The 12,134-nt window shown below is 31.6% G+C and overlaps 2 protein-coding genes across 4 annotated transcripts; one reads left to right on the top strand and one right to left on the bottom strand.

Annotated features, from left to right (window-relative positions):
• Nucleotides 1–153: 153 nt before the first annotated feature.
• On the bottom strand, nucleotides 154–3,036 carry LOC104705828 (microtubule-destabilizing protein 60-like). The gene is made up of 8 exons (XM_010421913.3): nucleotides 1,999–3,036; nucleotides 1,851–1,896; nucleotides 1,675–1,767; nucleotides 1,464–1,583; nucleotides 1,194–1,292; nucleotides 815–874; nucleotides 636–730; nucleotides 154–489 (listed from the first exon to the last, which is right to left on the bottom strand). Exons 1-8 carry the CDS (start codon nucleotides 2,820–2,822, stop codon nucleotides 354–356), a joined length of 1,473 nt encoding a protein of 490 aa, XP_010420215.2. The 5' UTR covers nucleotides 2,823–3,036; the 3' UTR covers nucleotides 154–353.
• A 2,373-nt stretch (nucleotides 3,037–5,409) lies between these two features.
• LOC104705827 (ankyrin repeat-containing protein BDA1) lies at nucleotides 5,410–7,387 on the top strand. 3 transcript variants are annotated; one of them, XM_010421912.3, is made up of 2 exons: nucleotides 5,410–6,368; nucleotides 7,037–7,387. In XM_010421912.3, the coding sequence occupies exons 1-2, from the start codon at nucleotides 6,050–6,052 to the stop codon at nucleotides 7,042–7,044; spliced, it is 327 nt and encodes a 108-aa protein (XP_010420214.1). In that variant the 5' UTR covers nucleotides 5,410–6,049; the 3' UTR covers nucleotides 7,045–7,387. The 3 variants fall into 3 exon arrangements, with proteins under 3 accessions (XP_010420214.1, XP_010420213.1, XP_010420212.2); XM_010421911.3 differs by having other exon boundaries at nucleotides 5,417–6,368; nucleotides 6,975–7,387; XM_010421910.3 differs by having other exon boundaries at nucleotides 5,684–6,368; nucleotides 7,048–7,387.
• The last annotated feature ends 4,747 nt before the right edge of the window (nucleotides 7,388–12,134 follow it).

The raw sequence follows: 12,134 nt of genomic DNA, 5'->3' as shown, positions 1-12,134 counted from the left end.
CGAAAGTACACCGGATTCTGCAAACAAATAGCAAACTCACATTTATTACAAAAGTGGAAAGAATGAAAACAGTTAGTATTCTATGAATCATCTGATAACTCCAAATCAAACTGAAGGACAAGTATCAAATCTTTCTCAACAAGAGCAACAGGATTTTGCAAACAAAATTGAAAACTTTCTCATTTTTTAGGTGTAGACAAGATTATTACAAAGGTGGAACAAGAATGATAGTCAAATATGTGAAACTGCAACTAATTGGTTGCTTGATTGGATCTCTTACAGAAGGTAATGTAGTTTTTAAAATGACAATATGGACAGGGATAATATATTTATTGAATCCAAAAGAGGTCTTTTTAGAGAAACTGATATTGGAAATCGCTCATGCAGGAGCCAGTTTCACTCCAAGAAGATGAACTGCAACATCTGATCTTCTTGTGTTGTGGTATGTGAAACTTGGGATCTCGTGGTGCAGTTGGATGTTTGCTCGACCTTTTAATGATAAAAGAAAACAACAAGAAGCAATTGTATCAGCTTTTGCAGTTCATTGTTACCACTTATAAACTATCTCTACCTACCACTGTCTATCTAGAAAGGAGATTTCAAGAGGACAGTTTTAAATCTACCAGGTTTTTTACCTTCTTGGAATGAATGGTCGATCAAAGTATGGCATTGGTTGTGCTTTTGGGACCAATTCTTTCCTCAGCCTTCTTATCTCTTCTTCCTCCGCCAGCTGAAAAAAATGTTGGATTTATCAGAATCAATTAGAGCAAGACACTATTATTGGATATGGCCACAATATCTCATAAGCTTTTACCTTTTGTTGTCTTTCTCTTTCCATTTTATATTGCTCAATGACGCTCATCTTCTCGGCAACCTAGAACAACAAAAAGTCACACTTTTAACATGGAGACATATTTTAGAACTATGCTAAGTTATTATAGACAAGATAGGCTTGGCTACAAGACTACAGTACACAAAATTTGACACTATCACCATTTTTTCTCACTGTCAACACAACCATCTTAAGAATGATAAGAAAACAAGTATGCCCTAAATGATTTGACAGTATAACCATGTATTGAAGCCAAGTCAATCCAGCGGCTATATTTAAAGGTATCTTGAAAAAGTAAGGGCACAACTCTACTTCAAACCCAAAAAAATGTAGATTTAATCATTGCATTAGCAAGCTTTACCTGGTAATCAAATTCTGCTCGTTCTACTGCCCGGACATCTGAGTGGAGCGTCAAGTCGACTGGTCTTGTGATATCTTTCCAATGAGGCTTAACTAGACACTGAAACAGAAAACAACATTAGCATGATAACTTGACCATATGCAAGCCTATTCATACTTAACAAGACATCGTCTGCTTTCATTTCAAACTTGAGATTGAATTCTCTGAGAAGAAAGACAGTTATAGTTTTGCCATTAAAATCATGCAAGTTACCAAGCATAGCATGCTTACCTCAGGTTCATCGGTTGTCCATGGAAGGCCTTGAGCAATGGGGATTCTCATCTTTTCTTCCTCCATGGTTATTTCATGAAGCTTTTTTGCAAACTCCTCCTCTTTCATTTTACCTCTTTGCTGCAGAGAAACAAAAGATAAAACCAAAGTCAATTTCTACCATGAAATCCCAAAACTTTCAATGTTTTTTCATCTAAAAAAAAACTCATACCTCAGTTCTAAGCTTAAACGGCTTCAACGAAGTGACCTTAACCTGCTTCTTCTTTGATCTTCTACTTCCCATTGTAGTAGATGAGTCCAGGCTCTGCAATAAACAGAAATTATCAAACTTAATTGACATATAAAGCAAAAGATAGCTAATCAAAATCAGATGCCATTGACACATACATTTCTTCTGCTTCTCCGGCCAGCATTTGAACTCCCACTCAAACCACTGAAACATCAACCAGATCAAACAATTCAGAACGAGACAAAGTCATAAAACTAACAGTTAAGAAAACTTAAAGTAAACTCTTTTAGTCAATAACGAACTAACCTGCCGCGTGTGCTGTCCCAAGACGAAGAAACAGAGGCATTGGGGTCTAACCCGAGATTCTTAGCAGTTAATACCAATTCAGATGGACAAAACGAAGAACTCCACGGGTTTTGCTCTTTCTCACCCTCCAAGAACTTAGGTTTCACCGGCTTCTTCATATCCTCTTCTGTTTCCTTCTCTTCATTCTTGTTAGCTGTCTTTGAATTACTAAAGCAAGTGAGTTTCTCAAACGCTTCAACAAGATTCATCACTTTACCAGAAACAGGCACACTCTGCCTTGCTTCTTCCACCACCTTAGCCCTTGACCTCTTCATTGTAGAAACCCCAATTTTCTCCGGCTCCCCTGATTCATCTCCATCTCCAAGATTACAACATTCCTCCAAATCTCCCTTTCCCTCCTCCGATTCAATTCGTTTTTTGAAAAACTCCTCTTGAGAAGCACGAAGCGTCTCATACGCTACACAAACACACTTCATGTTCCCCTTCTTCCTCTCTCCGCATTTACAATCGATCTCTGCAACCGCTTGATCCTTCTTCCCTTTCTTCGAATTCTTCTTCGACACCACAACAAACTTCCTCTCTCTGATCCGATTCCGGGGAGAGAAAACCGCCGCCTGGGTAGGGTGGTTCTTCGGGTTCTTCGGGCTCTGATTCTTCTGCGCCGATGGTTTCTTAGCAGATTTCGATTTAGCCGGACTCGAAATGTTAGGGTTTGAATTCTCCAAAGATCTGGAAGTATCTTGAACCTTGGATTGAAGAAACTTGCTCCGATCCTTCACCGGAGTCCCTGGTTTCCCATTCTTCAATGTCAACGACGACTCCATCGAAACAGAATCTGCAAATCAAATGAGAAATACGAAATCTAGATCTGGAAACACGAATTAGGGTTTTTTATCTTTGCTATGGAGTAGTAGTATTGTAAAAATGAATAAGAAGGAGTCGAAGAAGAAGAAGAAAGATAGATTTGGGGGAAAACAAAATGTGACCGTTGCGGCGCTCTCTTCTAATAACGGCTAGTCTTTTTGGTGCTTTTTTAATAAATAAACTTTGATTAGTAAGAAATCATTTATTTTCCTAATCTTGTCCGTTTGATCTTCAAATTAATGATAATGCAGTTTTAATCCACGTTTAATGCCACGTCACATCTAATAGCAGCAAATTAATTTTTGTGTAATCACAACCGTTGGATCAAAGAGATGGTGAAGCTGACACTTGTCAACGCATACTGCCACGTTTTTCTTTTTCTTTTTCTTTTTGGGAATACTCTTGAATCTTGGTTCACAGACTAGTAATCAGTTCGTAGCCAATTAAAAGTTTTATCATCTCCCTCGTATTTAACCACCAAAAATAATTGGCATCTTCCTAAATCGTCATTGTTGCATGGTCTCTGCACTAATGGATCAGAGGTCATTTGAAGCTGCTGCTAAATCTGGAAACATCGATCTACTATACGAACTTATCAATGAAGATCTATAAGTTCTTGATAAAATCGACCACGTGCCATTCTTGAATACGTCCTGCAGACATGTCAAGAAAAAATATTTGTTATGTAATAGCTTTGTCATAGCCGATTAGCCTAATTCATGTTACGTAATGGTTTTTTTCAATGATAATTCTAATGAGGCAGATCTAGAAATTTTTTTTACCGCAATTAAAATATATTTAAATATAATAATTAAAAAAATTTAAATGAAGAAGATAATAACATATTTTTAAAAAGGAAACCACAAAATAATTTTAATACTAGAAGGTCAATAAACAAAAATTATATAAAACATGTATGTAATAGTGTTTAGCAATTGGTTAAACAAACAATAAACCGAGCAAAACCGATGGTTATGGGTAATAACTATTATCCTAGGAAAATATATGATTAAAACGTGGTCATGATTCTATTTGATAGTTTTGAAGGAGAAATAAAATTTCGATCCTCTAAACTCTCTTTTATAAACTCAAATCGATATATAAGAAGAGATTTCTTTTTCAATGCCTATGATAATCACAATTTCTTCTCTTGTGACTGTTTTTGATGCAAAATGATCGGTGAATATTTGGATAGAAAAAAGTATAGAATATTTTGGCTGTGTCTTTTATTTACTGTTGAGGCATTCTGCAGAAGTAAGAAAACGTGCATGCCCTCTCTAAAATCATCCTTTCATTATGAGTACCATAGTTCAGTTAGCAATAGATTAGTAAGAAATAATTTTTTTTGTTTACTCATAACGGATTTCATTCATAGAAACTTTCACGAGATAGATTACAAAGTAATGACAGGGATATGAAACTTTTCAGAGACATAAGCGGACGAGTACAACACACTAACAGAAACTAAAACCAAACAAGGTGACCAAATGGGAGAAAACAAAAATAACCTTAAAAACACTACATTCATTCTCATACAACCCGGATCAGAATCTAGAATCCAAAAAAAGATAAATAAAACTTAAATCACAATACTTGAACCGGATTAATGATAATGCAGATTCTATTACGTCACATCAAACTTTCCACACTTTAATAGCTACAATAATTAGTTTTGTATAATCTGATGGTGGAGGTCAAAGTGGTGGTGGTAAAAGCGGTCCGGGTGTAGTGGTTATGAATGATTTTCTACTTTATCTGGATATTTTTATGGAACAATGTGGGTTTCTACTTTGCCAGTGAGATGATGTTACGTTTGTTGAGTATGGGACAAGAGAGTATCTTTTGGTATTACCCTCTGTTCATTCCTCTGGTCTGTGTTTACTCTCTGTCGCAGGGGATGTGATAGGACCGAATAGTAGAGCGATATTTATCGTATTATGTGGTCCGGTCGTGATACTGCTCATTTAGGGATTCAGTGGCTTTTCATGTTCCACAAAAATTGATGTTTTAACACTTTTTAGTTAATTAATATTAGATTTTTATAAATTTCAAAAAATAATCATTAAAAAAATTTGAAAATCTACATAATTATTGGTCTATAAATATATATTACTTATTTAATGGAAAAAATATTGTATTTAAACTTAATAACCATTATTTCTTGTTTTGTGTAAAAACCCTCAAACATCAATTTTTAAGAGGCAGAGAGAGTATATTTTTTATAACAAAAAATCATTAATAAACTATTTATCATTTACTTCCGCTGTTCTTTAAAGATTGATGTTTTAATAATTTCACAAAAATTAATAAAAAATTAAAGTTTATTCATAAATTATTTTATAGTTATTTTTTTGGTGAAATGAGAAAACATAAACTTTTAATCCTTAGATAGCATGCCATGTGAAAAAAGTATAAAATAAAATAAAATCATTTAAGTTTTTTAAATATACAACAGAAATCTTTTAGAAACAAAAAGAAATACTAAAACATTAATCTATTATGAATAGAGGGAGTAGTAGTTAATCACGTTTCGTCAATCATCATCATACAATGTATTGCTTTGAATTTTTTTTCTTTCACAAACTAGTTCTCATTTCTTATCCTATTACGTTTTATCAATCATCATCATATAAATGTCTTTTGAATTTGTTTCATTTGCAAACTAGATATCATTTCTTAGCCAATTACGTTTCACCAAGCATCATCATGTACTATACTTATTTTTCGAATTTTTTTCATTCACAAATTAGTTATCATTTCTTAGCCAATTAGGTTTCATTGATCAACATCATATACTGTACTTATTTTTTTGAAGTTTTTCATTCACAAACTAGTTATCATTTCTTAACCAATTACGTTTCACCAATCATCATCATATACTGTACCTTTTTTTTGAATTTTTTTCATTCACAAACTAGTTATCATTCTGTAGCCAATGACATTTCATCAATCATCATTATATATTGTGTTTTGTTTAAAATATTTTATTCATTCACAAACTAGTTACTATTCACAAACTACGTTTCACCAATTATTATCATAGTATATATATATTTTTTTGAATATTTTCATTCACAAACTAGTTATCATTTGTAACCAGTTAAGTTTCTTCATCATCTCCCTCATAAACAATCACCAAAAATAATTGGTATCTTCGTCATTGTTGTTCTGGCCTCTTTCTTTACTAATGGATCGAAGGTCATCATTAGAAGCTGCTGCTAAATCTGGAAACATCGATCTACTATACGAACTGATCCATGAAGATCCATCTGTTCTCGATAAAATGGACGACGTGGCCTTCGTCAATACTCCTCTCCACGTGGCAGCCGTCGCCGGAAAAACAGAGTTTGCCATGGAAGTTATCAACTTGAAACCGTCTTTTGCTCGGAAACTTAACGCCGACGGACTTACGCCATTACACCTAGCCGTCGATCACGGTCATTTCTCGTTAGTACTTGAAATAGTTAAGGCTGATCCAAGCCTTGTTCGTGTTAAAGGGAGACATGGTACGTACTCTTACTTATCTGTTGAACCCTTAGTTATTTTTTCTCTTTTTCAAAATCTTAGCACTAATTAATCCAAATTGGCGTTATAATATATATCTAGTAAATTCAATCTGGGAAATATATAGTATTGAAGTACGTACATAGAACTATAGAAGTAACCCTACACGTGGGATACCCATCCCCATTTCAATAATTGTTCAACATTTTATTAGAACATTTACAGATTTTACCATCATATTTTCACTTAATTAACTAAATCAAAATTATAATTAAAATATGTAATATTTTTTTACAACATTACAAGGGATACAAATCTTTACAAAATGAAACACCTATATTTTTTCCTGACAGCATGAAACACCTATTATTTTGTGTATCTATTAATGTAACAAAGCACCTAACATTCTGAACTTATATAGCATCAATCATTATAAACATAAACATTAATATATAAGTGATACAACATTACTAATTTTAATAATTATTAACACACACCATTTATAAGACAATATAAAAATCGAACAACATGTTATATTTATAAGTATATATATTGCTATATCTTTATATACTGTATTAATGTTAATGTTAATGTTGAGTATGGGACAGGAGAGTGTCTTTTGGTATTACCCTCTGTTCGTTCCTTTGATCTTGGTTTACGCTGCTGCAAGGAATGTGATAGGACCGAATAATAGAGCGATATATATCGTATTATGTGGTCCGCTCGTGATACTGCTCATTTGGGGATTCGGGATGAATGCGTTTGCTGACTGGGTGAAGTCTAAAAGAACCAAGGTGCGTGGACCCAAGAGTGGATTGATTTGGGAAGGTTTCACTACGTTGAATCAAGCTAAAGGTATTGCGCCTAATTATAATAGGCATGTGATGAAAGGAGCTTCATTTCCTCTTTGTTTTTTTACTGTTGCTTTTTGAATGTTTTATTCTAGTACTCTCGTCGGGGAAAATTTACATTGATCTATATTATTTTTGTTAATTAATAACTGAAAGGCTCGTTTAAATAATAAGTATACTACTGTTACTACATTACATCATTTAGACCCGCACGTAGGTGTGTGGAGTTGATTTCAAGACTAAGTTTGTTTTCACGTTTGCAATATATTAACTATATATGCGGGATTATGTTTGTAAATGTATTTATTAGGAATGTTATTAACATTCATAATTCAAATTCATACCAGTTTAATATTTGATTTGTTTTTAATTTGGATTAGACAAAAAAAATATCAAATTTGATTTTGTTATTATGGGTAAATTTAACTACATCTAAAAAATAAAGAATAGTAACAAAAATATGGTATCTCTATTTCGGGACCATGGTAGAAAACCTTCCATTTTGGTCAGTTATAGAAATCCCAATCGTCTCCGGCTCCCTGGATTCTTATCCATCTCCAAGATTACAGCATTCCTCTAAACCTTCCATTTCCTCCTCTGATTCAACTCGTTTTTTTAAAAAACTCTTCTTGCGAAGCACATAGCGTCTCATACAGTCATACGCTACACAAACACACTTAATGTTTCCTCTTCTTCCTCTTTCCGCATTTACAATCAATCTATGCAATCGCTGGATCCGTATTCCCTTTCCTCGAATTCTTCTTCGACACCACAACAAACTTCCTCTCTCTGATCCGATTCTGGGGAGAGAAAACCGCCGCCTGGGTAGGGTGGTTCTTAGGGTTCGGGCTCTGATTCTTCTGCGCCGATGGTTTCTTCGTAGATTTCGATTTAGCCGGACTCAAAATGTTAGGGTTTGAATTCTCCAACGATCTGGAAGTATATTGAACCTTGGACAGTTGGACTGAAGAAACGATCTGATCCTTCACCGGAGTATGTGGTCTCCGATTCTTCAATGTCAACGAATCCATCGGAAAAATTGAGAACAGAATCTGGAAATCAGATGAGCAATACGAAATGTGACATCGAATTGCTCTATTATAGAGGAAAACTATTGGAGATTGTCTAATAACGGCTAGTCTTTTTGCTGCTTTTTTGATAAATAAACTTATAGATCAGTAAGAAATCATTTATTTTCCTAATGTTGTCCGTTATATCTTCAAATTAATGATAACTAGGGATTGGACCGCACGTACGTGCGGGGTTATGTTTGTAAACAAATTAGAGATCCATTTAAAAACCGTTTGAAACGATTACAAATATTTAGGGAACAAACGTAATATTTGTTATGTCCCATTATGTCCTATACATGTTTTCAAATTGAACAATTTTTGGGTTCACTCCTAAGGTGAACCCTTTTGTTCACTTCTCCTTATTTTAGCCAATGAGAATATAACATCTCATAATACATTTAAGAACATATTTATTCACCTCCTTATAAAATAAGGAAACAAAATCTGTATACATTATTATAAAATTAAAAACGTAAATTGTTTATTTATAAACCCAAACCGATATATAATTTCATTCTAATTGTAAAATCTAAACCCTAACCATCTCATTTGTAAACCCAAACCGACATATAATTTCCTTCTAATTATAAAATCTAAATCCTAACCATCTCATTTGTAAACCCAAACCGACATATAATTTCGTTCTACTTATAAAATCTAAACCCTAACCATCTCATTTGTAAACCCAAACCGACATATAATTTTGTTTTAATTGTAAAATCTAAACCCTAACCACTTCATTTGTAAACCCATACCGACATATAATTTCGTTTTAATTGTAAAATCTAAACCCTAACCACTGCATTTGTAAATCCAAACCAACATATAATTTTGTTTGAATTGTGAAATCTAAACTCTAATCACCTTATTTGTAAACCCAAACCGATACATCATTTCATTATAATTGTAAAATCTAAACCAAGCCAATATTTAACTGTCCTTAAAAAAAATTATACAGAATTTGTTTTCTTAATATGTATTGCTTTTTTAATTTAATTTTGATTTATTTTTTTAAACAAGATAATGTATAGAAGATTCTGATTGGTTGAAAAGAAAGAAGTGAACAAGAAGGTTCACCTTAGGAGTGAACCTAAGTATTTCTCTTTCAAATTCCCCTTGCATAACAAATGTATTCCCAATTAATATGGGACATTTTCAATATGGAAATTTTTTTTGCATTACCAATTGAAACAGGATAGGCAAGAACCATTAATTTCTGAAGATCTGTGTGGGACAAAACTAAAATTTGGTATAAAATTGGAAAAATGATTATCAGCTACACAAAGTATACGCCAACACATGACCACACGTGCAAACAATATAAATGTCATATTAACTACATGAACTATTGTTATTACATAAAGACATGCATAAACAAACATAAATTATGTTGGAATTCGGTGTTGACCATACTGACCGGTGTTGACAAAAAAAATTGAAAAAAATATATTAAAAATTTATTTTATAGAAACAACAAAAAATGAAAATTAATTACAAAAAATTTACTAAAATATTATATAATAAAGTTTATTACAAAAATATAACAAATATACATTTTATTTTGTAACAAAAGTTGGTTTTTAATTAACATTTTAATATATTATAACAAATAAGGTTTTTAATTTATTTATTTAAAATTTTGTATACATATTAATATGTTATTTAGGAAAAATGATACTACTTCTTCCTATTATATAATTAATATGGTATATATACAAACATTTAACAACATATTATACAAAGAATTATACCAAAAAACATATACAATATAAAAAATTAAAATTATATACAAAAAAAAAGAATTGTGGTATGTTTGGTTATTTAATTTTGGTAATACAGGAATCTGTACCAAAATATACACTTTCCTTTTAAAAATCAATTTATCTTTTGTAAATTCAAATGATGGAGTTTTATGAGATTATTTCATTTGAAATATATCCAAGACATTGCCAACTTTTTTTATATAGAAAAACATTAAAACCAATTTTTGAGTTTACAAAAGGAAAATGTATATTTGTTATTATAAAATATTTTAGTAAATTTATGTAGTTATTATCTTTTCTATATAAAAATTTAAATTAAAGAAAAAATAAACGTTGGTCAACATCGGTTAATGTCAGTCAATACTGGTCAACACCCGATTCTGGCAAACAAAGCACCAGAACTTGATGGTTATGATATTGTACAGAGAACTCATGTTTGTTCATGCATGTCATTATATGATGACAACAGTTCGTGTAGTTAATAAGATATTTATATTGTCTGCATATGTGGCTATTATGTCCAAACGGATAGGGTCCACGTCTTTTTACAATTATAATTACCTTGTTACCCTTAAATTTTTTTTTTCTCTTCTTCTTTTCTTTGGTCGTAGGGGCAATATATGGAATTTTTGTAAAGTTTTTTTTCCCTTTGCTATTGTACTCTCCAATTAATAGTATAGTTGTTATATGTGTATGTTATAGATTATTTTAAGATATGAATAATATATATGTATCTGAACACAAATCTCTGATATTTAGTTATTTACATAATTCCCAGTTATAGTCATGTTCCCGTTCCAATAATTACATATCTTGACAGGTATTTGAATTATTAAATATTAGTCTATTTAGTATTTCAATACTAAATATTACTTCCTTCTTTTACATCAAAATTTCTAATTTTCTATTAACCCAAAGTTCTTTTATTAAATTTAAATGATAAATTATTAATTAAATAAAATATTGTGTTCAAATGACACTCTTTATGAAAGAGAGAGAGTATTATTAGGTTTCACTATTGAAATTTTTTGTAAAGTTTTGACTATTTCATTTTTTTTGTTTATAATGCATTCAATTTTTTTTTTGAAACTTAATTTAAACTTGAATCACAGATTATTCTTTTTAATGCATTATTTTAAATTATTATCTTGAAAATATATAAGTAGAATCTACAAAAAAAATTAATATGTTTATTAATAGCATTCCTTGAAATGGAACACGATAGATCCGGCGAGTTTCCCGTGACTTCTCCATGAATCGATAATTCTTACTAGCCTGCGCCATTGTAAATTATAAGACTTGATCAAAATTCAAACCATACACCTTTTGGCTATATGTTTGATCGATGACCAGAAGTAAGTTGCCATGGGATAATAGTTCTAAATTGTAATGTCATTGAAGATTAATATTGCTTAAGCCGATTATTTCCTTTGATACCTGTGGAACATAATTTTATTAGAATTTGTGACAAAAAAAAAAATTATTAGAATTGGTCAACGTAGAATAGTGTGATAAATTATATATATGTACCCTCAGTTCTTCTTGCCATGACCACAGTTGCTTGTACAGCTCGTGTCTTCACAACTACAAAGAAGAATTACATTAAGGTCAAATCCCAAAATTAAAGTTATAATTTAATGAGAGCAAGAAAATAATTTTACATACGTTCATTGCGTGAAGATTATATCAAAGTCGATCCTCATTCCTTCCATGATTTTTATTCCATTTAATATGTAGCTAATCGTTAATATTTTTATATATTAACACTAAATCGTTAATATTTTTTTTTGAGCATTATGAAAAACACAAAGATGCCGTTGCCGAGGAACGAACGAACAAACCAAATCGTTAATATTTCAAATATGAAAAGTATTGTACACTATATTCAATAGATTGGTTTAATGAATTTGGGCTGAAGAGATCATCTTTCATCTGAAATATTAAAAAACAGTTTATAACACTTAAACATATGAGGCAGAGAGTACACATAACGTAACAACTATTATTAGATAATAAGAATCACCATATAAGAGTAGTAGCTTAACTCCATAACCTATAAAAATTCCGACTCAAGACCACGA

This window comes from Camelina sativa, chromosome 8, assembly GCF_030686135.1.
Source record: "Camelina sativa cultivar CO46 ecotype springtype chromosome 8, ASM3068613v1".
NCBI lineage: Eukaryota > Viridiplantae > Streptophyta > Magnoliopsida > Brassicales > Brassicaceae > Camelina > Camelina sativa.
This window is presented reverse-complemented; position numbering and strand designations above follow the sequence as displayed.